Source organism: Rhinatrema bivittatum, chromosome 8 (assembly GCF_901001135.1).
Source record: "Rhinatrema bivittatum chromosome 8, aRhiBiv1.1, whole genome shotgun sequence".
Classification (NCBI taxonomy): domain Eukaryota; kingdom Metazoa; phylum Chordata; class Amphibia; order Gymnophiona; family Rhinatrematidae; genus Rhinatrema; species Rhinatrema bivittatum.
The window spans coordinates 178977054-179003104 of NC_042622.1; the positions used below are offsets into that span (position 1 = coordinate 178977054).

The following is a 26051-nucleotide window of genomic DNA, read 5'->3' on the forward strand; positions in this document are numbered from 1 at the left end:
ATGTACTTTTTAGAAGGAGAAATTCTACATTTAAATTGGAGGGGGAAAAAATTGAGCCCCACTCTCCTGCGGTGATACCTAAAGGTCCCTCCCCCAGTTGAGAATTCCTGTGGCGATTTCCGAGATCCCTCAGAGGTGTGCCTTGGTCCGGTAGCTGATTCCAGCATGGACTTTGCTGCTTTTTTTTGTAAATGATATTTTATCCCAGGACAAAGCAGTATGCTAGTCCTCATATATGGGTGACATCATTGATGGAGCCCTATTGCGGAAAACTTTCTGTCAAAGTTTCTAGAAACTTTTGACTGGCCCTGTGAGGCCACTGAGCATGCTGTAGGCATCGCGGAGCAGGAGCCTTGTGAGTTTTTCTCACAGTGTTTGCTGACTAAAAGTCACTTATTTTCTCATTTATTTTCTCCCACAAGGGATCTCTCATATTTCCACCGGCTGGTGAGTAATCGTAGTCTCGTTTTTACTCCTTGAGTAAAAAATTTTTCTCTCATAAGTTTTCCCTCATTTCTTCGACGGCTGTCGATTGAAAATGGCTACCGGATTTAAAAAATGTCCTATCTGTAATCGGACAATGTCCATTACAGACCCACACCTCGCGTGTGTTCTTTGTTTGGGGGACAAACATGATGTCACAACCTGCCTAAATGTGCAGAAATAATTCCAAAGGGAAGAAAACTTCGCCAAGAGAAGATGGAGCATCTATTCCATCTACATCTTTTGCCTTCTCCCTCGACATTGACAAAATCGCCTCCGGCCAGAAATAAACAAATAATATTGAAAAATCGTCCGGAGGGGTCGGGAGACCATCCATCGCCAACGACATCGATAGCATCGACGAGGTCAGTAGTCGAACACCGTCATAGACATCGACACCGACAGGGCTTCTCTCCCCGGAGGAACCGACCACTAAGCGGCCAAAACGTCAGGAAACACCACTATCCTCGACGCCGGGGTCTTCACCTCACGAAGAAACACCAGTAGTTGAACCTCCACAGGGCTCTGTGAAAGGAGTATCGACGCCTCCACCGCCACCAGTTCAACTGCTCTGCCTGTACCAGCTGTTCCGCAGGAATTGTCTGATTTCATCCGGCAAGCGGTGCTCCAGGCCTTTAAGGAGAAGATGTCCATTCCGGCGCCCTCGCCGATGCTGGTGTCTACACCGATGCCGGTTTCCGAACCGATGCCGGTATTACTAACGATGCCGGTGATCCCACCGAAGCCGGTGACTACACCGATGCCAACAACTCCATCGATCCCGGTACCAACACTGATGCCGACGATTCCATTGATGCCGGTGCCTGCACCGATGCCGGCAATGATGCCAGCACCACAGCCTAAAGTGATACCGGCACGATCATCGATGACACCCATCTTCGATGCCGCACCCGATGCCTTCGATGCTAAGGGCGCCTGGGGATCCAGGGCATCCAGAGCTAGCACTATATCAACTCCTCATGAAGAGATTTGACGAAGTAGTAGGTGCTCTTCCTCCCAAGCCCCGAGAAGAACGGCCTGAAGGGATACCCCTTGATGACCCACAACCAGGTCCTTCAGGGCTTCCTCGCCCACCTAGATCTTCTCCAATATCTCCTCATCAAGAAGATCCATACGACACTTGGGACGATGGCCATACAGAACTTTCCTCTGAAGATTTTATGTCAGATCCTTCACCTCCAGACCCAAGGAAGAAATCTCCACCAGAGGATTTATCCTTTACAAATTTCATCCAGGATATGGCGGACATCATACCCTTCACCTTGGTGACTGAGGAAGATTCAAGGCAACAAATGTTGGAGGTTCTCCAATTTGTGGATCCTCCAAAGCAAGTAGTAGCCATACTTGTCCATGACGTCCTCCTGTAATTACAGCATTGACTTTGGGAGCACCCATGCTCAGTGCCTGCTATAAATAAGAGAATGGACACAACTTATTTGGTGCAGTCTGTTCCTGGCTACCAAAAAACACAGCTTCCACACCAATCGGTGGTGGTAGAATCTGCACAAAAGAAGTCAAAGCAGATAAGACCACATTCCTCTACTCCCCCAGGAAAGGATCACAGATTCTTGGATTCTCTGGGAAGAAAGGTATATCAAGGAGCCATGTTAAATACTAAGATATCATCTTACTAATTATACATGACTCAATATCAAAGAAATCTGTGGAAACAGATGCAAGAATTTATACCATCATTGCCACAACAACATCAAGAAGCAGCCCAAGCAATTATTCACAAAGGACTTGAGGCTGGCAAGCATGAAGTCCGTGCTGCCTATGATGGGTTTGAGACAGCATCCAGAGTGGCGGCATCTGAAATAAGTGCAAGACGTTGGGCATGGCTTAAAGCCTCTGAGCTCAGGCCTGAAGTCCAGGAAAAATTAGTTGACCTCCCATATCTTGGTGATAACCTTTTTGGTCCCAAGGTGCAAGATGCGGTTGCTCACTTGAAAGAGCACACAGAAACCTTGCGTCAACTTTCATTGATTCCACAGGATCCAGCTACACAGTCATCTCGTCGGCCTCAAAGAAAAGAACCTAGAAGGCCCTTCTATCGACAGAGGCGTTATTACCCTCCAACATCAAGGGGCAGATCTACTAGGCCACAACAAAGAGCTCAACCCAGACAACCTAGGGCGGCTAGGCCTCAACCTCCGCCACAGACGGGACCGGCTGCTGGCTTTTGATGCCTTTCCCAGAGACCGAAGCCATCTCTTCAATCCTCATCCAGATCTTCCAGTAGGAGGCCGAGTATCCTACTTCTACAACCATTGTTTACAAATAACAACAGACCAATGGGTACTTGCAATAATATCTCGAGGTTACCAACTCAATTTCCTCTCAATTCCAAGAGATTCTCCTCCGAGACCTCTTTCGCTAACAGAAAATCACATAACCCAATTGCAAGTAGAATTATCCATCCTTCTGAGAGCCAGGGCAGTACAGCCGGTGCCCAGGACTCAGCAGGGCAGAGGATTCTATTCCCGCTACTTCCTCATTCCAAAGAAAACCGGAGGCCTACGTCCCATCCTAGACATCAGAAATCTCAACAAATTTCTAAAGAAAGAAAAGTTCAGGATGGTTTCTCTAGGAACCATGCTTCCACTTCTTCAAACAGGAGATTGGCTTTGTTCTCTGGATCTTCAAGACGCTTACGCTCACATTTCAATATTCCCTCCTCATCGCAAGTATCTGCGCTTCATGGTCTGTCATCAACATTTCCAATACAGAGTACTGCCATTCGGACTTGCCTCTGCTCCCAGAGTATTCACCAAATGTCTGGCAGTAATAGCAGCACACTTGCACAAGGAAAGTACTTCCCCTACTACCCATAACTAATCAAGCTTGATATTTCACTTGGTTGCAGCTCCATCACTGCTCTCTGCATTAATGGTGGGGGTGGAAGGGAAATAGAACCAAAGAGCTAAGAGAAACAGATAAGTATGAGAAAAAGGATGTGGGGCTTGCTGGGCAGACTGGATGGGCCGTTTGGTGGTCTTCTGCCGTTATTTCTATGTTTCTATGTTTCTATAAGTGACCATGTTTTTCCCTATTTAGACGACTGGCTCATCAGAAGTCAATCTCAACAAGGAGCTCTGGCTTCTCTCAGTCGAACAATTACTCTACTTCACTCCATGGGCTTTCTCATCAATTATCAAAAGTCCCATCTTACTCCGTCTCACCTGCTTCAATTCATAGGAGCAGAATTGAACACCATCCTCTCAAAAGCTTTTCTACCCGAAGATCGGGCAGAAACACTTTCCCTACTGGCAAACTCGATTCACTCAAAGAAACAAGCAACAGCTCATCAATTTCTAACCTTACTAGGCCACATGGCATCCACAGTTCATGTCACTCCTATGGCAAGGTTAACCATGAGGGTAACGCAATGGACTTTAAGATCACAATGGATCCAAGCCATTCAACCACTGTATTCTCCAATTCAAGTGACCCACCAGCTACGTTCTTCTCTACTTTGGTGGGTGAACAAGGACAATTTGCGCAAGGGCCTATCCTTCCAACAACCAGTCCCACAGATAACTTTAACTACAGATGCATCCACCTTGGGTTGGGAAGCTCACATAAACAATCTCCAAATCCATGGTACTTGGACAAACTCGAAGCAACATTTCAAATCAATTTCCTGGAACTTCGAGCTGTACATTATGCGCTTTATGCGCTCAAGGACTGCCTTTCGCACAAGACTGTTCTGATCCAAACGGACAATGCAGTAGCCATGTGGTACATCAACAAACAGGGAGGTACGGGCTCGTATCTCCTTTGTCAAGAAGCTGCACAGATTTGGGGTTGGGCCCTGACATACTCAATGTTTCTCTGGGCCACTTATCTGGCAGGCGTTCACAATGTAGTTGCAGATCGACTCAGTCGTCAGTTCCAACCACACGAATGGTCCCTGGATCCTTCAGTAGCGACCAGGATATTTCAACGTTGGAGGCATCCAACAATAGACATCTTTGCATCACACCTGAATCACAAAGTGGACACGTTCTGCACTCTGCACAGACAGAAACACCAGCCAGCCAAGGACGTCTTTGCTCGGCCTTGGAACTCAGGCGTTCTATACGCGTATCCTCCGATACCGCTCATAACCAAAACTCTGGTGAAGCTACAACAGGACAAGGGGTCCATGATTCTCATAGCCCCGTATTGGCCTTGACAAGTATGGTTTTCCACACTTCTAGACCTCTCGATCAGAGAACCAATTCGCCTGTGTGTAGCTCCCACTCTCATAACTCAGGATCTGGATCGGGTGCACCATCCCAACCTTCAATCCCTATCCCTGACAACATGGATTTTGAAAGCTTGATCTTACAACCACTCAATCTTTCAACTAATGTCTCTCAAGTGCTTATAGCTTCACGTAAACCTTCAACACGGAAGAACTATTCTTCAAAATGGAAAAGGTTTACCTTGTGGTGCACGCAAAAGAACATTGACCCTTTCTCCTGCCCCACAACTTCTCTACTTGACTACTTATGTCATCTTTCAGACTCTGGTCTACAGACTTCATCTGTCAGAGTACACCTAAGTGCAATCTCGGCTTACCATAACAAGATGGGAGATGCACCAATATCCATACAACCTCTTGTCAGCAGGTTTATGAGAGGTTTAACTCAACTTAAACCACCAATTCGGCCACCAGTCACAGAATGGGACCTGAATCTGGTATTAACAAGACTTATGCGTTTTCCTTTCAAACCCATGAATTCCTGTGATGTTAAATTTCTCACATGGAAGACTATCTTCCTCATAGCCATTACAAAGCCCTATGTATCATTCACAAACTAATTTATGATGAGAAATCAGATTGGTTAAACACAGCATTACGGGTACACACTCCATTGGTTAAACACAGCATTATGGGTACACACTCCACACAGGAACCTCCGATCAGCAAATAAAGCACTCCTAACCATTCCATCAGTTAAAACAGCAAGACTGACCCAAGTGAGAGAAAGAGCCCTATCACTAGCAGGACCCATAATCTGGAACACAGTGCCTCCAGAGATCAGACTGCAAAGTGATCTCAAGACATTTAAGAAAAGTTTAAAAACATGGCTTTTTAAACAAGCATTTTACAAAGAGACAGGAGAATAGAGAGGAATTATTCGGGAAAAGACAGGCACCGACTCACAGTCCTTAGGACTGTACAGTAGATTAGTCCATGAACTGTACACCACAATAAAGCATAACTATAATACTATGTGTGATAAAACTACCGGTGTAAGTACCTTGGTACAATTGGTCATGAACTACTTTGCTAAATGACTATGTCTAATGATATATTGTAACCAAACCTTTGACGGCACCTGTTAGAATGTACTATACTACACTTTTACCTACATTAAATATGTGCCTACATGTAAACCATTGCGATGGTATTTAACTTAGCAACGGTATAGAAAAGTTTTTAAATAAATAAATAATTCGGCTAGAAGGGTTAGTGAGTTCAAGCACTTGTCACATACTCGCCTTATACAAAATTCCTACATGACAGAGTGGTTCTCCGTACACATCCAAAATTCCTTCCCAAAATAGTTACGGAATTCCACTTGAACCAATCAGTAGTTTTACCCACATTCTTTCCAAGGCCTCATTCTCATCAAGGAGAACGGGCCTTACATACCCTGGACTGTAAGCGTGCGCTAGCATTTTACTTAGACCGCACGGCAGTCCACAGAAAATCAACTCAACTCTTTGTATCTTATGATCCAAACAAACCGGGTAAAGCAGTGGGAAAACATACTTTATCCAACTGGTTAGCAGATTGCATTCAGTTTTGCTATGAAAAAGCAGGCCTTCCTCTCCAAGGACAAGTAAAAGCGCATTCAGTAAGAGCAATGTCAACCTCGGTAGCACACTATTGTTCAGTGCCAGTCCTTGACATCTGTAAAGCAGCAACATGGAGTTCTCTACACACATTTGCAGCTCATTACTGTTTGGACAAAGGACGACGACAAGATTCAGCCTATAGACAATCTGTCTTAAAGAACTTGTTTCCAGTTTAATCCCAACTCCTTCTACATCCAGTTTACTGTGATCGTCGGCTGCCTCATTTTAACCAACAATACTTCACTGTTTCTTCACTACAAAATGACTCAGCCTCTAGCTTGCTAATCACCCACATGTGAGGACTAGCATCCTGCTTGTCCTGGGATAAAGCAAAATTGCTTACCTTGTAATAGGTGCTATCCCAGGACAGCAGGATGTAGTCCTCACGAAACCCACCCGCCACCCCGCGGAGTTGGTCCGATACGTTTTTATTATTTTATTTTTGCTTAAGCTTATTGCTAAATACGAGACTGAAGAGAGACCCCTGTGACAGAGAATATCATGGCATACTGGGCATGCTCAGTGGCCTCATAGGGCCAGTCAAAAGTTTCTAGAAACTTTGACAGAAAGTTTTCCTGCACAGGGCTCCATCAATGATGTCACCCACATGTGAGGACTACATCCTGCTGTCCTGGGATAAACACCTATTACAAGGTAAGTAATTTTGCTATCTGTATTGTCTTTGGTTGACCTTAATAAACTGTGAATAACAACAACAACAAAAAATCCTAATATGTGCCATCAGGTGTTATATGTATCATGAACAGGCAGATCGTCAGGAAAATGAACTTGCTCAAAATAAGATAGTATAATCACTCCCCCAAGCTGAAGCCCTCCCTGCTAGGCCGAGCACCCAAACCCTTGCATTTTGTGGGGTCACCTTACCCATTGTAATCAGTAATAAAGCATAAAGAAATATAATCATGTAGAACAACAATATTTTGTAAGAGGGAAATCGACAGCAATGACAATAAACCCCCCCCTCCTCCCCAGAGCCATCCGCTACTACATCGTAGCAAAACTGCCATCGCAGAAGGAACTGGTAATCCACACGGGCGCTAAGCCAGCCCCCTCAGAGTTTGCATCTTACACAGCCTATAAAGGATACTCTCCTCGCCCCAACCATCAAATCCTCATTAAATAAACGTACTCTATCCACAGCAGGCCCCGCGCAATGGAACTCTCTACCACCAGACCTCCGGAAAGAACCTTGCCCTATCGCCTTTAAAAAGAGACTCAAAACCTGGCTATTCGAACAAGCCTTCTATCCATACCAATAATTTTATTCTCAATCTTTCCAAATATGTGCACCTTGTAACATGTCTACTGTATATTTTAGCCAGGTCCTTTCTAGTACTTCATTATTTATTGTATCTTTTGTTCTTTAATACCCAGTTACTTGATCCAAGTTTATCCAACTGTTCGATGTAATTGCACTCTGTCTTGCCTGTTTAATGTTATAATGTAAACCGAATTGATATGTAACTTTTGCTACATGAATTTCGGTATATAAAAATGTTAAATAAATAAAATACCTATCGCAGAGATCCACCCCATACACAAAAACCATTCATACAATGCAGCATCCATTCACGCAATCAATGAAAATAAGCTGTCTCAGTGCAAAAAGGAATGATAGGCCCAAAGAGAGCCATATGAGACCACTGACATATCAAAGTTCATCCAGTGCCCAGTTATTTAACTAGAATGGGGTCACCTGAGTGCCGTCGCAGTTTTCTTCCATCCTTCCCCACTCTATGCCATCGTGGGGTCTTCGCGCACTGGTGTAAGCAGGACAACGGAAGATTTCGGCACCTTGACCGCAACACCTGCTGTCTTCAAAATGGCTGCTGCTTCGCTGATCGAATTGGCTTTAGCCGTGGTGCCTCAGATTATGATGGCTATCCTGAAGGGGAACAGCCATCGATATTTTAAGCCTTTCACAGGACCGAAGTTATCTCTTGAAATTCCAGGCGCTTTTTAATGGTGATCGGAGATAAGTCTGCAAACACTGAAATGGGGTGAGTTTTCCAGATCCATGATTATTGGTGCCGGGCTACCGCAAATTCACTCAATCAATTCTCCTTCACCGGGAATCGAAGAAAACACGCGATTATATCGCGGGGTCTGTTACCAACCCTCACCCCCAGCAATCGGTGCGCTCATTCAAGCTCAATGACAGGATCACTCAGAGAGCCAGTAGTATTATCTTGCTCAAGGAAGAACATGCTTAGCTGTTTCACTACCAACTGACAGTCAGCAAACTCTTTGGTTTCCGGGGCACCCCACAATCGCAAATTGCATCTGCGATTTCAGTTTTCTAAGTCCTCCAATTTTGTTTGCAGGTTGGTTACTGATAACTGCAGCTTGTCACACATTTGTTGTATCTTCCCTATTTTATCGGCTTGGGCATCCATCCTGGTATCACATTAGTCGACTCTCCAGCCTATGTTGACCATTTCCTCTCTCAAGTCCGACATCATGTCGATCAATTCTCTCTTATTGTCTCTCATTTCTTTTCTTATTTCACCAAACCATTGGCGGAATTCCTCCCGAGAAGGAACATCTGGCTGCGATGACATTAGATGGCCAACAGCCGGATCGGTCTCCTTGTCAGCAGCGTCCACCATCTCAGCCTCTGTTGGTCCACTGTGCCCGTCCCAATCTGGAGCGGCTTTTACATAAGAGAATTGTTTAAAGTCGGACCCCTTCTTTTTGGAAGTCATCGTCTCTGGTTAGGAAGACAGCCTTATACAAAATCAGCCTCTTTTGGGGAGGATGGACAGCGATACAATCAGATAATAGCTTGAGGTAACAGGGAGCTCAGAGTTAGCGGCCATCCTGTCCGATGACGTCACCAATCCCCGGACTTTGCTGCTTAAACAGCTGAAAGGCGGTGCAGGAAGCAGAGTACGGCGGTGACTGCCAAAGCCCTCTTCCCCCGTAGCCGGAGGCAGTCTCTGTACTCAGCTGATAAGTGCTGAGCCCAAGTAAGTAAAAAAAAAAAAGAGAGAGAGAGAGAAGATTTACCTCCCGATTCAAAGACATTTGGAAGGGTTTTGGTAAGAATTCCTCCAGTCTCCTTGCTCAACGCGCCATACCGACGTCGTTCCCGATCCTGTTGGGGTAAAGGGAAGTGAGCTTTCAAGCGAGTTGAGCCCCCCCACCCTTCACACACACACCCCCCCCCCCCAGGTGGGCTAGGTCCCGCTTTAGGCTTGGCACACCGTGCACGTTTTTGTGCGTGCATTATTGCCCTCCATAGAACGTCTGTGTTGGCTCTGTTCATGCGCTCTGCACATAACATCATGTGCGTACAAGCATGCACAACCTACTAACTCCACGAGCTGACAGAACACACAGTTACCGCCACCAGTGGCTCCGGCAGCCAAGAAACATAAGCGCCTTTCTCCCTGCGCTGCTTGTCATATTAGGGCTTCACAGTCTGACCTGGATTCCAAATTATGTCCGCACTGTGAGGAAACCCAGGGAGAGTTGGCCTCCCTGGACTTCGCTAAGCCCTACTCCTCCCATTCAGAGGATGGGTTAGCCACAGCCTTAACTGAAAGTACCCCATAATTGCCAGGTTCTTGTGGCCTGGTTTGGCCTCTGTTGGAGACAGGATGCTGGGCTTGATGGACCCTTGGTCTGACCCAGCATGGCAATTTCTTATGTTCTTACCCCCGGGACTGGGACATCCATGGGAAAGGGAAATTCAGTGGCACCTACCCCAGTACTTCCTGGGCTAGGCATGGTCCTGGCTCCCTTCTCCTGGGAGGAATTTTACCAGGGTCTTCAGTCTGCTACCTGTCCAGACAGAATCTCAGCCAGTAAGCCCTCCCTCTCCCAGCCCTATTGGCAGACCTCGAGGCATGCCTCGCCTCACCAAGGGTATCCCTGGCAGGGACCTGGACGGCATGGACGAAAAGGTGGATACAGATTCCTTGGAAGATGGGGAAATCCCCCCCCTGGTTTAGAACCATATCTGACCATATTACGGGTTTTCCATAGAGATGAATTGCTTGCCCTGGTTTCCCAGACCCTGAAGATGCTGGGAGTTCCATTGAAATTTTGCCTACCCACCCTCGGAGCGAGAAGATAGGGGGTCGACTGTACCTCTTCTACCAGAGATGGGTCAAAATCACTTCAGACAAATGGGTACTGGAGGTCATATGAGAAGGATATGCGCTGGAATTTCACAGCACTCCTCAGGACATACTCATGATGTCTCCTTGCCACTCCCAGCAAATAAAGCAGGCAGTGGAAACCTAGTCTTTTAAAGCTTCTCAGGATGAGGGCTATAATCCCAGTATCTGCGCCCCAGGAAAATACAGGGCGTTATCCATCTATTTCATCATACCTAAGAAGGAAGGTTCCTTTCGCCCCATCCTGGACCTCAAGAGCGTCAACCGACATCTACGAGTGAATCATTTCTGCATGGAAACCCTGCACTCCGTAATAATGGCTGAGCAATCGGGAGAGTTCTTAACATCACTAGACCTATCCGAGGCCCACCTACATATTCCAATCCATCAAGAACATCATAGTTTTCTACACTTTGCGGTACTGGGTCACCATTATCAGTTCCGGGCACTGCCTTTTGGCCTAGCCTGGAACATTTTCCAAGATTATGATGGTCGTAGCGGCAGCATTGAGAAAAGAGGGAATCCTGGTGCACCTGTACTTGGATGACTGGTTGATCCAGGCCAAGTCCATGGAAGAAAGCCTCTGGGTGACCAACAGAGTGAGCTCCTTGCGTCAGGAACTCAGTTGGGTCGTAAACCTGGACAAAAGCAGTCTCAAGCCCTCCCAGTCCTTGGAATATTTGGGAGTCCGGTTCGACACCAAGCAGGGGCAAGGTCTTCCTTCCAACTACGCGGATAAGGAAGTTGATGTCCCAAGTGCGTCAGTTGATGAGCACTATACGCCCGACGGCGTGGAGCTATCTCCAAGTTCTCTGTTTGATGGCAGCAACCCTGGAGGTACGATGGCACACGTGACCACTTCAACGCTCACTACTGCCACGTTGGAACCCGCAGTCTCAAGATTATTCGATTCCCCTCCACTTACTGATGGGAGTATGCTCTCGGCAGCACTGGTGGCTGCATGAAGCTCATCTGAGCAGGGGGTGTACCTCTGTCCTCTCCGAACTGGCTGGTCCTCACAACAGACGCGAGCCTCCGGGGCTGGGAAGCTCACTGTCAGGAACTGATGGCCCAGGGTCGTTGGACCGATGAAGGAGGTCCTCTGGAATATCAACTGCTTGGAAGCATGTCTACAATTCAGACACAGAATCCAGAGTCAAGCGGTCCGTATAATGTCAGCCATCGCAACAATGGTAGCCTACATCAACTGCCAGGGTTGGAACCAAGCGCCAACAAGTGTCACAGGAGATAGATTTCCTTATGGAATGGGCAGAAATACATCTACAGATGTTCTCAGCCTTCCACCTTGCAGGAAAAGACAATGTCAGAGTAGTCTTGGTAAGCAGGGAGAGTCTGCATCCAGGAGCATGGGCGTTGTCAGCAAAGCCTTTCAGTTGATAATAGATCGCTTGGGTCTCCTGTCCATTGACCTGCTGGCCGCATCTCACAATACAAAAGTTCCCCGATTCTTCAGTCGCAGAAGATATCAGTGATCCCTGGGGTCAACACTCTCGATCAGACGTGGCCAGAAGAAGAGTTGCTATTCACCTGCCCTCCGTGGCCCCTGCTGGGCAGAGTCATTCACAGAATCGAGCACTACAGGGGATTAGTCTTACTAGAAGCTCTAGATTGGCCCAGGCGTCTGTGGTATGTGGACATGTGGAGACTCCTGGTGGAGACCTTCCTATGCCTCCCACTGCAAAGGAACCTGCTACAGCAGAGACAGGTCCTACGAGGATCCATCTCGATTCTGTTTTATGGTTTGGTCCTTAAGAAGGGCTCGCCTGATGAAGCGAGGATATTCTGCGGCAGTAATTGCCACCTTACTCCACACACAGAAGTTCTGTACGTTCCTAGCGTATGTGCGGGTCTGGAAAGTATTTGAGGCCTGGTGCAAGGAATGCGGTGTCCCCCTTTGGGTAGTCAAAATCCCACTAATTCTGGATTTTTTGCAGGACTACTTGAATAAAGGTTTGACCCTTAACTCCTTGAAGGTCCAGGGCGATGTGAATGGAACCCGCCTGTCGACTCATCCGGACGTGGCCTATTTTCTGAAAGGGGTGAAGCACCTCCAGCGACTCCTATGGTGGCTGGTTCCCTTGTGGAATCTTAATCTAGTATTAGAATTTTTGGCAGGGCCCTACTTTTGGCCGCTGCGCAGTCTTTCCTTGCGTTTATTTACCTTGAAAAAGGTATCCCTGGTGGCTATATGCTTGGCACGTCGCATCTCTGAACTACAGGCAATGTCGTGTCGGGAACCGTTCCTCTGGATGACTCCAGGAGCATTACACCTTCGTACCGTTCCATCCTTCTCGCCCAAGTTAGTCTCAGAGTTTCATTTGAATCAGTCCATTTCGTTGCCATCCCTAGATAAGCACAAGGATGCGAAAGAATACTGCTCCTCCATCTTTGAATGTCAGTAGAACTTTGATGCGGTATCTGGAACCAGTCCTAAAGATGGACCGCTTGTTTGTCCTTCACAGTGGAAGGAAGCAAGGCAAACTAGCTTCGCAGGCTACCATAGCTCGCTGGATTAAGGAGGTGGTCACGAGAGCCTGTGTGGAGGCAGGAAAGCCTTTATCTTCTCAGGTTAAAGCTCATTCTACTAGGGCTCAGGCAGTCTCATGGGCAGAAGCTAGACTGCTGTTTTTCCCGTTGATATCTGCCAAGCGGCAAAGTGTTCCTCCTTGCACATCTTCTCCAGGTTCTGTCACCTGGTCATACAGGCCTGAGAGGATTCAGCCTTTGCAAGGGTGGTGTTAACCGGACCGCGAGCAGCCTCCCATCCCGATCGGGAGTAGCTTTTGTACATCCCATTGGTCCTAACTCCATTTGGCTGCATGCTAGGAAATGGAGAAATTACTTACCTGATAATTTCGTTTTCCTTAGTGTAGACAGATGGACTCAGCATCCCGCTCATGGCTGCCCAAGAACAGTGCCAAGGATTCGCCCATGGAGTGGATTTCAATTCTAAGAGATTACGGGTAAGCCATCATCACTCCCTAGATCAGGGCATCTGTATTCGTACTGGGGTTCAGTGTTTGATTGGTTGAGTATAGTTATTGTTATCAGTTTTTAAATCATATTTTAAATCAAGTTTTTTCAATAGTATGTTCACAGTAGCTTTTGAAGAGAATACTGAAGGGCTGAGTTCACTGCAGGGGGTGTATGTAGGGTGGTCAGCTTTGAAATCTGACTCCTTCTCCATCTGCTGGCAGTGGAGCATAACCCATTGGGCCTGAGTCCATCTGTCTACACTAATGAAAATGAAATTATCAAGTATGTAAGTTCTACATTTTTTGCCTTTTTGCTCTATTTTTTAAATAATTTTGTTGCATTTTGCTCTTTCACTTGTTTTGTCTATTTCATATTTCTTTTTCCATCTTTGCTCTTTGATTTGGTTTTAGTCTCTCATTACTCTTTGTTTTTGTGTGTGAAAGTATATATATAATTTTTTTTTTTTTTGCTTGGGTATGGTGGTTTCTTTTATATTTTTTTGTTTACTTTTTCCCCCTCTCCCTTTGATCTCTCCTTTATATGGGCAAAAAGCAGCTTCAAGCCATGGTGCCTCTTCACTAGGCTTGGGCCCGAGCCCAGGCCTACCACATTGGTGGCTCCTCACTGGACCTGGCGTAAGTGCCAGGTGCCAGTTTTTATATATTTGGTAATTTTCCATTTCTGACTATATGCATTCATCCGATGGTTAACCTTTTTTGATGCTGCTTGCATTTACTCTACTTTATGGATTCTACACTTGACTTGTGTATTTGAGATATTTCTATCTGACTTAGTTTTTTCTCCTTTAAGCGATTACAGGGGTATTTATGCACTTGGTAGTGCAGAGCTCAATAGTGTCTTGGTTCTGGAGAGAACTAGAACCTTTATTGGTATCTGGTTCTGGGACCAGTGGAAAACTGCTTTCAAAACCATGTAGGTGCCCCATTTTGATGTAACTGTTTGGTGGGACTAAAGGAAGGATACATTGACCTGTAAAGAATGGTACAGTTGCAGGAATTTCCACAGTGCATCATATGCCTAGATGGCCTTTTACAGAGATTCATAGTGGTGACAGTGGCCAAGTAAGAGAAGCTTTCAGAAAACTTTAAATGCCAGTGTAAATCAGAATGAAAAAAAGAAATCTGAATTCTCCTACGACAAGCAGGATGGTAGTCCTCACAATGGCACGGAAAACTTTTGTCAAAGTTCTAGAAGCTTTGACCAGCAGACTGAGCATGCCCAGCCTACTACTATCCGCGCGTCCATTTGAGGTCCCCCTTCATTCTCTTCTTTTCCGCGGTGCAGTTGCCTTAAGGTCCATGGAGCGCCAACCCTTTTCAGCTTTTTCCTCGATTCCTCGAGTTGTTTTTCAAATCTTGGTCGGGTCCCCCTTCGCGATTGGTGCCCCCTCGGTACGGTAGGTTCGTTTTCAGCCATTTTTTTCCCCCAAACTTGCTATTGATTCACGAGTCCCCACTCCACAGTGTCCGCTGGTCATCGACCGCACACTGGGTATTTTTCATGCCATTGACCAATTTTTGTCGGTGCCCACGGACCATGCCCATCACGGATCTGCACAAGGTTTGCATTCTCTGCCTGGGGTGCCTCACATGACCTCCGGGGTGCCGTCTATGCGACCAGATGACACCCAAAGGGGCGACAGGCACGCCTCAATAAAATGGAAAAAATTTTCAGGACTCCAAAGTCCTCCTCGCCTGCATCTGTCCCTTCGACACCTAGAGCTCGCAGGGAGCCGTCCGACCTACTTCCCCTCACAATCCCTTTAGCTAGTACTTCCAAGGATCGGGGAGAAGGGGATCAATCCTCTATGGTCTCCCTTCTCTCCTGGACCTTGGGGTCATTGGCTTCCTCGGTGCCGGGGAAAGACCAGGCCGAGCACTGGAAACAATCCCCCAAGCATAGACACCGGTCACTGTTGGCAGACAGTTCCAGTTCTGGAGCAGCATCTGCGGCTGCTGAGCCGCCATCAAAGCAGCACCTGCCATCAGATGCCCCATCCTCCGGTGCACCCGGTAGCCCGAGGCATTACCCACCAGCACCGGTGCAGGGCACGATGCAACCTCTGAAACCCGAGGAAGAGCCGATGATGCCTCATCCCTCTCCATCATTCCTGGCCACCCAGGACTTCCAGGAGGAGTTGGACTGCAGGGTGCAATTGGCGGTGCTCAAAGTGCTGCACAGTGTTGAACTGCCGGTGCCACCGGCCCCCATTACGGTGCCCAAGCCTCCGCCATCAATGTTGGCACCACTGCTGGAGCATCTGGACGTCCTGGGCGCTCTACTGTTGCAACCGGTGCCCGAAGGGCCCTCTATGCCCTATTGGTCACCGATGCCCTCTACTGGAACGATCCCGATTCTCAGGTCCTCCAAGGAGGAAGATACGGCCGGTATCGTGTTCCCTCGTCCACGGTTCCCCCAAGCCTTTGCCGGATCCCTCCGGCTTGCCGTGGCCGGTGATCCCCTCCATGCAGGGGGAACCATTGATGCCGCCGGTGCCCTCAGGGCCTTCGGAACATAGGGCTGATGCCCCTCAGAACCTCGCCCACGACATGCCGGTCCCAGTAAGGAGGAGGGGCCCTATGACCCCTGGGGTGACGAGTCCATAGACTCATCCTCAGACTATGACTACCCCTTTCGGAACACTCCCCTTTGGAGGAGCAGCACTGGTCACCATCCGAAGACTTGTCCTTTGCGGGGTTTGTCAGGGCCATGGCTGAAGCCATCCCCTTTCAACTCCTTACGGAGGAGGATGTGTGTCATAAAATGCTGGAAGTTCTCCAGTTCGCTCATAAGGAAATTATAGTGGTTCCAATCCACCAGATTTTCAAAGAACTCCTCCGCATGTGGGAGCACTCCATTTCGGTCTCCTCTGTTAACAGAAAGGCCGATGCCACCTACTTGGTGCAACAGGCCATGGGATTCAATAGGAGACAGCCTTAAAAAAAAAAAAAAAAAGGCCCGGCGCTCCCATACCCACGCTTCCACTCCTCCGGGACATGAACATAGGGAGCTGGATGCCCTGGGCAGGAAAATCTTTCAAAGCGTCATGCTAGTTGCCCGCATCGCCGCCTACCAACTGTATATGACCAGTACAATCGCAGTCTCTGGAACAGAGTCCAAGATTTCGCGGAGGGTCTTCTCCAGCAATAGCAGGAAGCCTTCTCTGCCATCGCTTTGCTGGGTCGGGAGGCGGGTAAACACGAGGTGCGTTCCACCTACGATGTTTTTGAAACTGCTGCCTACTTGGCCGCTGTGAGCATCGGTGCCAGGAGATTGACTTGGCTCCGGGCCTCTGATCTCCGGCCGGAGATCCAGGACAGACTTGCCAACCTCCCCTGTACAGGTGAGAACCTGTTTGAGGGCAAAGTCCGGGATGCAGTGGCGCAGCTGAGGGACCACCATGATACACTTCAGCTATTGCCTCGGAAGGGCCTTCCTCAGCCAGGAAATCCTCCAGGCCGGGCTCTCCAAAACCTTTTTATCGGCAGAGGAAATATCCGCTGGCCATCCAGACTCGCCCACCTCGCACCAGTTCCAGGGGTCGTCCCCGTCAACAGCGGGTGCCTAGATTGCAACCAGCTCCCCAGCAGGCCCCAACCACAGGCTTTTGACTGGTGGCAAGAGAGCATAAGTCAGCTGGCCGGACCCCTGGCATCTGATCCTCAGTCGGCGGCAGGCTCCTCAGCTTCACCTGTGACTAGGAAAAGTTATCATCAGATCACTGTGTCCTCTCCACCGTTCTCCAGGGGTACTGTCTGCACTTCAGCCGGCTCCCAGAGACCTCTCCCCCATGTCCATTGTGGGGCTCATTCGCCCATTTGGTCATCTTTCAAACGGAACTCTCTGCCCTCCTTGCAGCGGGCGTGGTGGAACCAGTCCCTCGCTGTCAGCATGGCCAAGGGTTCTATTCAAGGTATTTCCTCATTTCAAAGAGGATGGTGGCTTGCGCCCCATTCTTGACCTCAGGGTGTTGAACAAGTTTCTTGAAAGAGAAAAATTCAAGATGGTCTCTCCAGGCACACTGATCTCACTCCTCCGAAGAGAAGACTGGCTTTGCTCAAGGAAGTATACGCACATATTGCGATTGTCCCCAGCCACCGGAAGTACCTCCGCTTCGTGGTGGGGACTTCACATTACCAGTACAAAGTGCTGCCCTTTGGGCTGGCATTGGCCCCCCACATTTTCACCAAATGCTTGGTGGTGGTGGCCGCCTACCTCAGGCATCGCTCGGTCCATGTATTTCCATACCTGGCCGACTGGCTAGTTGGGAGCTACTCTCGCTCCGGAGCCTTGCAAGCTCTGGCCTTAACAATACAGACCCTGCAGACTGTGGGGTTTTTCATAAACTTTCCCAAGTCGCACCTCTGTCTATCCCTACAGCTGGACTTCATTGGAGCCAGGCTGGACACGGTGCAAGCGAAAGCTTTTCTGCCCCAGGACCAGGCGACCGTCCTCACCTCGCTGGCTATCCTTGTCCACAACAGCCGAAGGGTGCCAGCCCACCCTGCTCCACCTACTGGGACAAAAGGTGGCTTCTGTCCATGTAACTCCGTTGGCCCGCCTCTGCATGCAGAGCCCCCAGAGGGCTTTGCACTCCCAGTGGCAGCAAGCATCTCAAGATCTAGAGGGTCCGTAAGTGACTGGAGCCTCTGAGACTATCCCTAGCCTGGTGGGAGGATCTTCCCAACCTGGAATGAGGACTCCCCTTCCAGCCTGTTCTGCCCCAGGTGACTCTCACCACCGATGCTTCCCCCCCAAGAATAGGGGGCCCACATGAACGGCCTGCGCTCGCAAAGCCTATGGACCGCCACCAAAGCCCGCTGTCAGATAAAAACTTTCTGGAGCTTCGGACGATACAGTATGCCCTATGGGCATTCTGAGACCAGTTGTCTTCCAAGGCAGTTCTTATCCAGATGGACAACCAGGTCACAATTTGGTATATCAACAAACAGGGCGGCATGGGCTCGTTCCTCTTCTGCAAGAAGTTGTGCAAATCTGGGACTGGGCCCTCTCTCAAGGGATGTATCTGCGGGCGACCTACCTGCCAGGTTACCTCAATGTGTTGGCGGACAACCTCAACCGGTCTCTCAATCCTGCAATGACGGCTGATCTGTTCCATCAGTGGGGTATGCCGGATGTGGACCTATTCACCTCCCCTCTCAACCACAAGGTGAGCAGGTTCTGCTCCCTAGTACCAGGGAACAACCATCCGGCCTGCGATGCCTTCTCCCTTCACTGGGGGCAGGGCCCGGTGTATGCGTACCCGCCTCTACCGCTCTTCTCAAAGACTCTGTTGAAACTTCAGCAGGACAGGGAGACCATGATACTTGTGGCACCTTCTTGGCTTCGACAGGCTTGGTTCCCACTTCTGCAAGACCTGTCTGAGCAAGCGCCCATCCAGCTGGGGACGGCACCTGACCTTATATTGCAGAATCGGGGCACCCTGCGCTATCCAAACCTCCGGGCACTGGCCCTCTTGGCTTGGATGTTTGGTGGAGTCCCGGAAACCTTTGACCAGGAAGTCCTACAGCTCAAAGTGGAAACGTTTTTCCATTTGGTGTAGGGGTCATGGTCTAGACCCTTTCTCATGCCCCTTCCCCCGGCTACTGGACTACCTGTGGGCTCCAGACCAGTTCCGTCAGGGTGCACCTCAGTGCTGTCAGCTCGTATCATTGAGGTATAGCTGGCACGCCTGTTTCGGTCCAACCCTTAGTGGGCCGTTTCATGTGGGGTCTCCTCCAGCTGAAGCCCCCTCTTCGGCCTCCGCTTGTGTCCTGGGACCTCAGCGTTGTCCTGGCAAGACTCATGCTGCCTCCTTTCGAGCTGCTACAGTCCTGCGACCTGAAGTTCCTCACCTGGAAAGTAATTTTCCTGGTGACGATCACTTCAGCTCATAGAGTCAGTGAGCTTCAGGCTCTGGTTATGTACGCACCGTACACGAAGTTCTTCCACAATTGTATGGTCTTGTGTACACATCTAAAGTTTCTGCCCAAGGTCGTGACCGATTTTCCATCTCAATCAGTCCATCGTTCTGCCCACCTTTTTTCCGAGGCCTCATTCCCACCCAGAGGAATGGGCACATCACACCCTGGACTGTAAGAGGGCTTTGGCGTTCTACCTGGGTCGCATGGCGAGCCACAGGCAGTCCACCCAGCTCTTCGTGTCCTTTGACTCCGACAGGCTGGGGGTGGCGGTTGGTAAGCAGACCTTGTCCAGCTGGCTGGCTGATTGTGTTGCTTTCTGCTACGCGCAGGCAGGCCTTCAGCTTGCTGGCAGAGTAAAGGCTCACTCTGTGCGGGCTATGGCAACATCGGTGGTGTATTTGCGTGCAGTCCCCATCGTTGAAATTTGCCAAGTTCTCTTCTCACGTTTGCGGCCCATTACTGCCTAGACAGGGACGGCCGTAAGGACAGTGCCTTTGGTCAGTCCGTCCAGCGTAATCTATTTCAGACCTGAACCCCCAACTATGCTCGCGCTTCTTGTGGGAACCAAACTGTGCCCTGTTTACCTACAGTGCCGCTGTTGTGTTGTGCCTGCTCGCACCTTGTTCGGCCACTGTTGGTCTCTCTGATTGCGTGGAGCTCTGTACTCAACCACATGTGAGGACTAACATCCTGCTATCCTAGGAGAACATCTGTTACAGGTGAGCAACTGCACATTTTTGTTCATTCTGCCATCTGAACTGAACTAGAATGTTACCAGTAAAACTGGTCCAAGTTGATATCTGTTTGGTGTGACTTTTATAGTTTACGTAATTTAATTTTGACTCTTGCTGAAAAGGAACTATGCTTTTTTTTTTTTTTTTTACTTCCTCTAAGCAAGTGATCTGCAGGTTGCACAGTGTCTGCCTCTCACCTCTTTGGTTTCCTTCTTTGTGTGATACTAGATGGCTGTGGAAAAAGTACAGGGTATCAGCAGACTGGAACAACTCTGTGAGCAGTTCTTAGAAGAAGAGAGAGTTCAAGAGCTGAAACAAGAGAAAAAGCGCCAGAAGCGGAAGAACAGACGGAAAAACAAGTGTGCCTGTGAGATTCCTGTTCCTCTGCAGGCCACAGAAGAAGCGGTCACCGATTTGGAAAAGGTAAACTTGCCTTGTGTGTGTTTTCACTTGGATTTTTCTTCTTCCATTGCCTTCAAATAACCATCGTTCCTTGAGTTTATCGTGCTTGGTTTTCTGTTCCTTTCACCAGTTGTGTCTTCTGATTTTGTGGTATGGTGGTAATCCTCTGAGGATTTAAGAGAAATCCCCATTTTGTCCACCTGTTCTTTTTTCAAGGAGCCATCCGACTTCATGGAAAGTAGCTGCAAAGCTTGTGGCAGCACAGAAGAGAGCTGCAGCAGCAGTAGCTGTGTAGAAGTTATTGTTACCAATGAAAGCACTTCATGCACATGTCCGAGCAGTGGTAATCTGTTGGGCTCACCTAAAGTTAAAAAAGGTATGCCGGCGCCCTTTCCTTTTATAACACTAAATGTCTAAGTAGAGGGAGGGTGTACTGAAACTGCTAGAAAACCAAATTGACATTTTAAGATTTCTGCAACAATAAGACTTTTCGATTGTGATGTTAGAAAGCTGCTGTTACAGAAAATCCGTAGTTTCTACAGTAAGACTTGTGTATGAAGGTACTTGTACATGAAAGATCTTGCTGAGATCCTTAGTGTAGGATGTGAATCGTATCTTTTCATGTTAATAACTTAGCATTCTTGGTTATTGCACTGCCTTTATATTTAAATTTAGAGCATCTGGCATGTGTGAGAATGGCATAAATAAATGTCTTCAGCAGGGTTATAAAATAAAGTTGTTACACTTTCTAGAAATAGACACAGAATGGGCATTTCTTCCTAGCTCCAGGGCCTAGTTTGTTGATTTAATCATGTATCACATTTATTGAATTCTTGTCTTACCATGTTAATCTCATGGGAAAGCATAATTTGCACCTGTGTCCCCAGGGTCCTACCTTAAATGATTACTGCATATATCAAATTTAAAAACCACATGTCCATCTTGGCTGTTGTTTACTGTCTTTTTTGTTCCCAAACCTTTCAACTTTTGTGCTTTCAGCCTTTTTTTGTCCAGTGTCAGCACAGCTTAAAGACTGCAATATAATCCTATTAGCTGACCCAAGATGGCGTCACTGCTTTTGTTTTAGTAAATCTTAGGCCCTTCCTGTACCCACACACTCACTGCAAGTAATTTAAACTTTCATTAACTGCTTGCAAGACCTGTGATTTTTATCATAGCAAATTTAGAAGGCGAAAGGAGAGCAGATGAGCAGTCATATCTTGATTATGATGAAAATCGCAAAAAATGTTTGAGAAGAGCATGTATCCTTTCAAATAGGACCAGGGAATGGTCCATGAAACTTAACTGGTAGCTGGGTTTGCAAAAGGTTTGTACAAGTTCCTGGAGAACGGGACCATTAACAGTTATTAGCCAGGTAGACTTGGCATTCACCACCTTTTTGCTTATGGCAGTGAGCAGCATGAAATGGATGTGCTGGGTACTTCCATGTGACCTAGAGTGGCCACTGTCAGAGGCAGGATGCTGAGCTTGAGGGGTCATTGTTCTGGTCTAAGCATGTTCTTAAACCATAAAACCATCCCCAATATAAATGCCAAACAATCCAACAAAGAGCCTGAGTTGCCGAAACAGTGCAGAACAATACAGAAAATCCTAGAAGACGCTAACAGTCTTGGTGTGTGATATGGATATCTCACTTGTCATTATTAAGCTAGCCAGTAGGTATCACCACTTGGATAGCACTTGATACTTCCGTTACCTAAAGAATATAGCTGCAGCCTTCTTAGCAGTCCCATATCAAGGAGCCAGAGCTATGAACTGCCTGCATGGGAAGAAGGAGGTGGGGGGGGGGGGAGTGATTGTACCCTTTTAAGTATTTGACCAACTCCACCTTTGCTATTTTAGATGCTTCTCCTGAAAATTAGGTGTTCCCTGTACGTACCGGATCAGTCCAGACACCTGGGTTGTGACTCCGCACCAGCAGGTGGAGACAGAGTAAAACTTGTCGGGCTCCCTACATACAGTAAGGTGCCACCCACAGCCCCTCAGTCTTTCTCTGTCTCCAGCAGATGGGGCAGGTCCACCCACAGTCTCTGGGATCCCTGGGGTTGGAGTTAGCCAGTCAGGGATAGATAGAAAAAAAAAAAAAAAACAGGAAAAAAAAAAAAAAAAAAAAGAGGATAGCGGATTCCCTTTTTTATTTTATTTCATAGTAAAAAAAAAAAAAAATAAGAAAATTGATTAGAAAGTTTGGCCAGGAAGCTCCCGGTGGAAGTGTCTCCCAGGGGGGTTGTCAGATCCTGAGGGGATCATCCTCCCCTGGTAGAGGCCGCTGCTGGGGTCGTGGACCCGGCCCCTCTGGCAGCAGCGTTGGGGGTGACACCAGGGAGCCCGGTTCACTCACCCCCAGTGGAGCCCGGAGGTTTTCAGCACCCTGGTCAGCGATCGAAGTAAAAAAAAAAAAAAAAAAAAGTTTCTTTTATTTTTGCGCCGGCTCTCTCTCTCTCTCTCTCGCTCTCCCGCGCGACGGTTTCGTTCGGGGGGGGGGGGGGGCGTTTTTTTCCTTAGGGCGGCGGCGTTTTCGTTGGCTTAGTTCTCGGCCGGAATGCCCGTCGGGGCCGCCTGCCGCGCGTGCGGTTCCGCGCGCACGTGAGTCTCGAGGGACGGCATGTGCTCTAGTTGCCTCGCCGGAGGCGAGGGACCGTCCGGGGGCGATCGGGGGGGTCGGACCCGGGCGTCTCGTTCGCCGCCGCGCGTTGTTTCAGTTCAGGAGGGGGGGCCGGATCCGTTCCCACTTAGCGCGGGAGCGGCGGCCATTTTGTCGTCCGTCCACGAGGCGACTAGGAGAGCCATGGAACTTGGCTCCCAGCCCCCTCCGCTCTCTCCCCAGCCTCGGGCCGCGTCGGGGGCGCCTCGGGGTGCCTCCGATGCGGCTGACTGGGGTTCGGGGGAGGGGCACTCGGACTCGGAGGAGTCCTTTTCGGAGGATTTTAATTTTTTATTAAAAAAGTTGGCGAAGTATCAGAGGGAGCGGCGCAGGCACGGGAAGGTGCCAGGAGATGCAGATGGACGGTCTCGCTCCCGGAAGAGGTCGGCCCGCCCTAGAGACAAGTCGGTGCCCCCGAAGGACAAGCGGCTGGCGCGTGGCGCGCCCCAGGACACGGATTCAGAATCCACTTCCTCGGAGGAGGAACGGTCGATCTCGGGGGCGCCTGGAGGGCCTGAGGGGCCCGATGAGCAAGGTCCAGCGCAGTCAGGCGCAGGCAAGGGCGCGCAGACGGGGGATGGTGACGACCCCAAGGTCGTCCGCCTGTTTAAGAGGGAGGAGCTTTCCCCTCTCATTCCAGCGATCCTCGACGAAATTGGAGTGGAGGCCCCGCCGGTGGAAACCCGTCAAGGGCCTAAGATGGATCCGGTACTCCTGGGACTCGCGGGTCCTACGGTGGCGTTCCCGTTCCATTTTTCTGCGTCCGACATTCTTTTCCGAGAATGGGACACCCCGGAGCTGGGCCTCAAGGTAAGTAAGGCCATGGATAAGCTATATCCTCTGCCGGAGGATGCTTTGGAGCTCCTGCGGCTCCCTCGCGTGGATGCCGCTGTGTCGGCGGTCACCAAAAGGTCGACCATTCCCGTCACAGGCGCTACGGCGCTGCGGGATGTCCAGGATCGGAAGCTGGAGGTGCAGCTCAAGAAGGTTTTCGAGGTGTCAGCCCTGGGAGCCAGGGCAGCTATTTGCAGCAATTTTGCGTTGCGGGCGGGGCTCCGCTGGGCCCAGACCTTACAAGCGAATGCGGGTCTCTCAGAAGGGGAGGCTGCTCAGGCGGACCTTCTGGAGGCAGTAATCGCTTACAGCGCTGATGCCATGCACGATTTGCTGCGCACCTCGGCCCGGGCCATGGTGTCTGCGGTTTCAGCGCACCGTCTTCTCTGGCTCCGAAACTGGGCGGCGGACGGTACATCTAAGGCTCATCTCGGCGCCTTGCCGTTTAAGGGGAAGTTGCTGTTTGGGAAGCAGCTGGATGATATCATGCAGTTCCTGAGTGAGAACAAGGCTTTTAAGCTACCGGAGGACAGGCCACGTCCTAGACCCAATTTCTCTGCACGGAACCGTTTCTGAAACAACCGTCGCCAGAGGCCGCAGAGGTCAGCGGGGGCGGGCCAATCCTTCCGAGGAGGCGCTGCCAGGGCCTTGACCTGGCCTCAGTCCTTTCGGGGGAAGAGATTCAACAGGTCAGGGGGATCCTCGGCGGGATCCGGGGCCAAGTCGGCCCAATGATACGCGATTGGTTCGTTTCTCGGCGAGGGCTCAAGAGGCCGTTCCACTGGTGGGAGCGCGCCTCGAGCGTTTTTACGAGGAATGGACCAAAATCACTTCGGACCAGTGGGTGTTAGACGTGATAAGACACGGTTACGCGTTAGAATTTGCACGTCTACCCTGGGACAAGTTTCTCGTCTCCCCCTGCAAGGCCGTAGCCAAGAGAGCCGCCGTACGGGCAACCCTCCAGCGTCTGGAGGCTCTAGGCGCCATCACTACCGTTCCGCTGACGCAACAGGGCATGGGCAGGTACTCCATTTATTTCGTGGTTCCAAAGAAGGACGGAGCGTATCGTCCGATCCTCGATCTAAAGGGAGTAAACCGGTGCCTCCGTGTTCCCCGGTTCAAGATGGAAACCATTCGCTCGGTAGTGGCTGCGGTTCGCCCAGGCGAGCTCCTAGCGTCCCTGGATCTGACGGAGGCGTATCTCCACATAGGGATCCAGCCAGCCTACCATCTGTATTTGCGATTTTGCATCCTGGGCAAGCATTTCCAGTTCAGGGCTCTTCCCTTCGGTCTAGCCACGGCTCCACGCACATTCACCAAGGTTATGGTGGTGGTGGCTGCTCAGCTCCGACGGGAAGGGCTCTTCGTTCACCCTTACCTGGACGATTGGCTTATTCGGGCCAAATCCGAAATGGAGTGCCGACAAGCGGTGGCCAGGGTTCTGCAGCTCCTGCGGTCGCTTGGTTGGGTGGTCAATCTAGCCAAGAGTCACCTTCAGCCCACCCAGAGGTTGGAATATCTGGGGGCCTTGTTCGACACCAAGGAGGCCACGGTATCCCTGACTCAGGACAGGGTCCTCAAGCTTCAGGGACAGGTGAGGCGTTTGCTAGCCCTACGATGCCCTTTGGTCCGCGATTACCTGATGGTCTTGGGTTCCATGGCGTCGACACTCGCCTTGGTGCCCTGGGCTTTTGCTCATCTGCGACCGTTACAATCAGCGTTACTTTCCCGCTGGAGGCCGGTCTCGGAGGAGTTCCTGCGCCCGCTGCCTCTCACGGACCGCGCCAGGGCCAGCCTGCAGTGGTGGCTCTGCCCCAACCACCTGACGTGCGGCGTTTCTCTGATCCTGCCCAACTGGACGGTGGTCATGACGGATGCCAGTCTCTCGGGTTGGGGAGCGGTCTGTGGGGGGCGCTCGGTGCAGGGTGTCTGGTCAGCCCAGCAATCGCAGTGGCCCATCAATCGGTTGGAG

General features: G+C 49.6%; 1 protein-coding gene across 5 annotated transcripts in view; it reads left to right on the top strand.

Annotated features, from left to right (window-relative positions):
- GGNBP2 (gametogenetin binding protein 2) overlaps nucleotides 1–26051 on the top strand; it is a 129796-nt gene that overhangs the window by 92244 nt on the left and 11501 nt on the right. For all 5 annotated transcript variants that reach the window (XM_029611656.1, XM_029611657.1, XM_029611655.1 and 2 more), the window contains 2 exons: nucleotides 20407–20601; nucleotides 20797–20956. In XM_029611656.1, the coding sequence (XP_029467516.1) occupies nucleotides 20407–20601; nucleotides 20797–20956 (355 nt within the window). The remainder of the gene's footprint in view (nucleotides 1–20406; nucleotides 20602–20796; nucleotides 20957–26051) is intronic.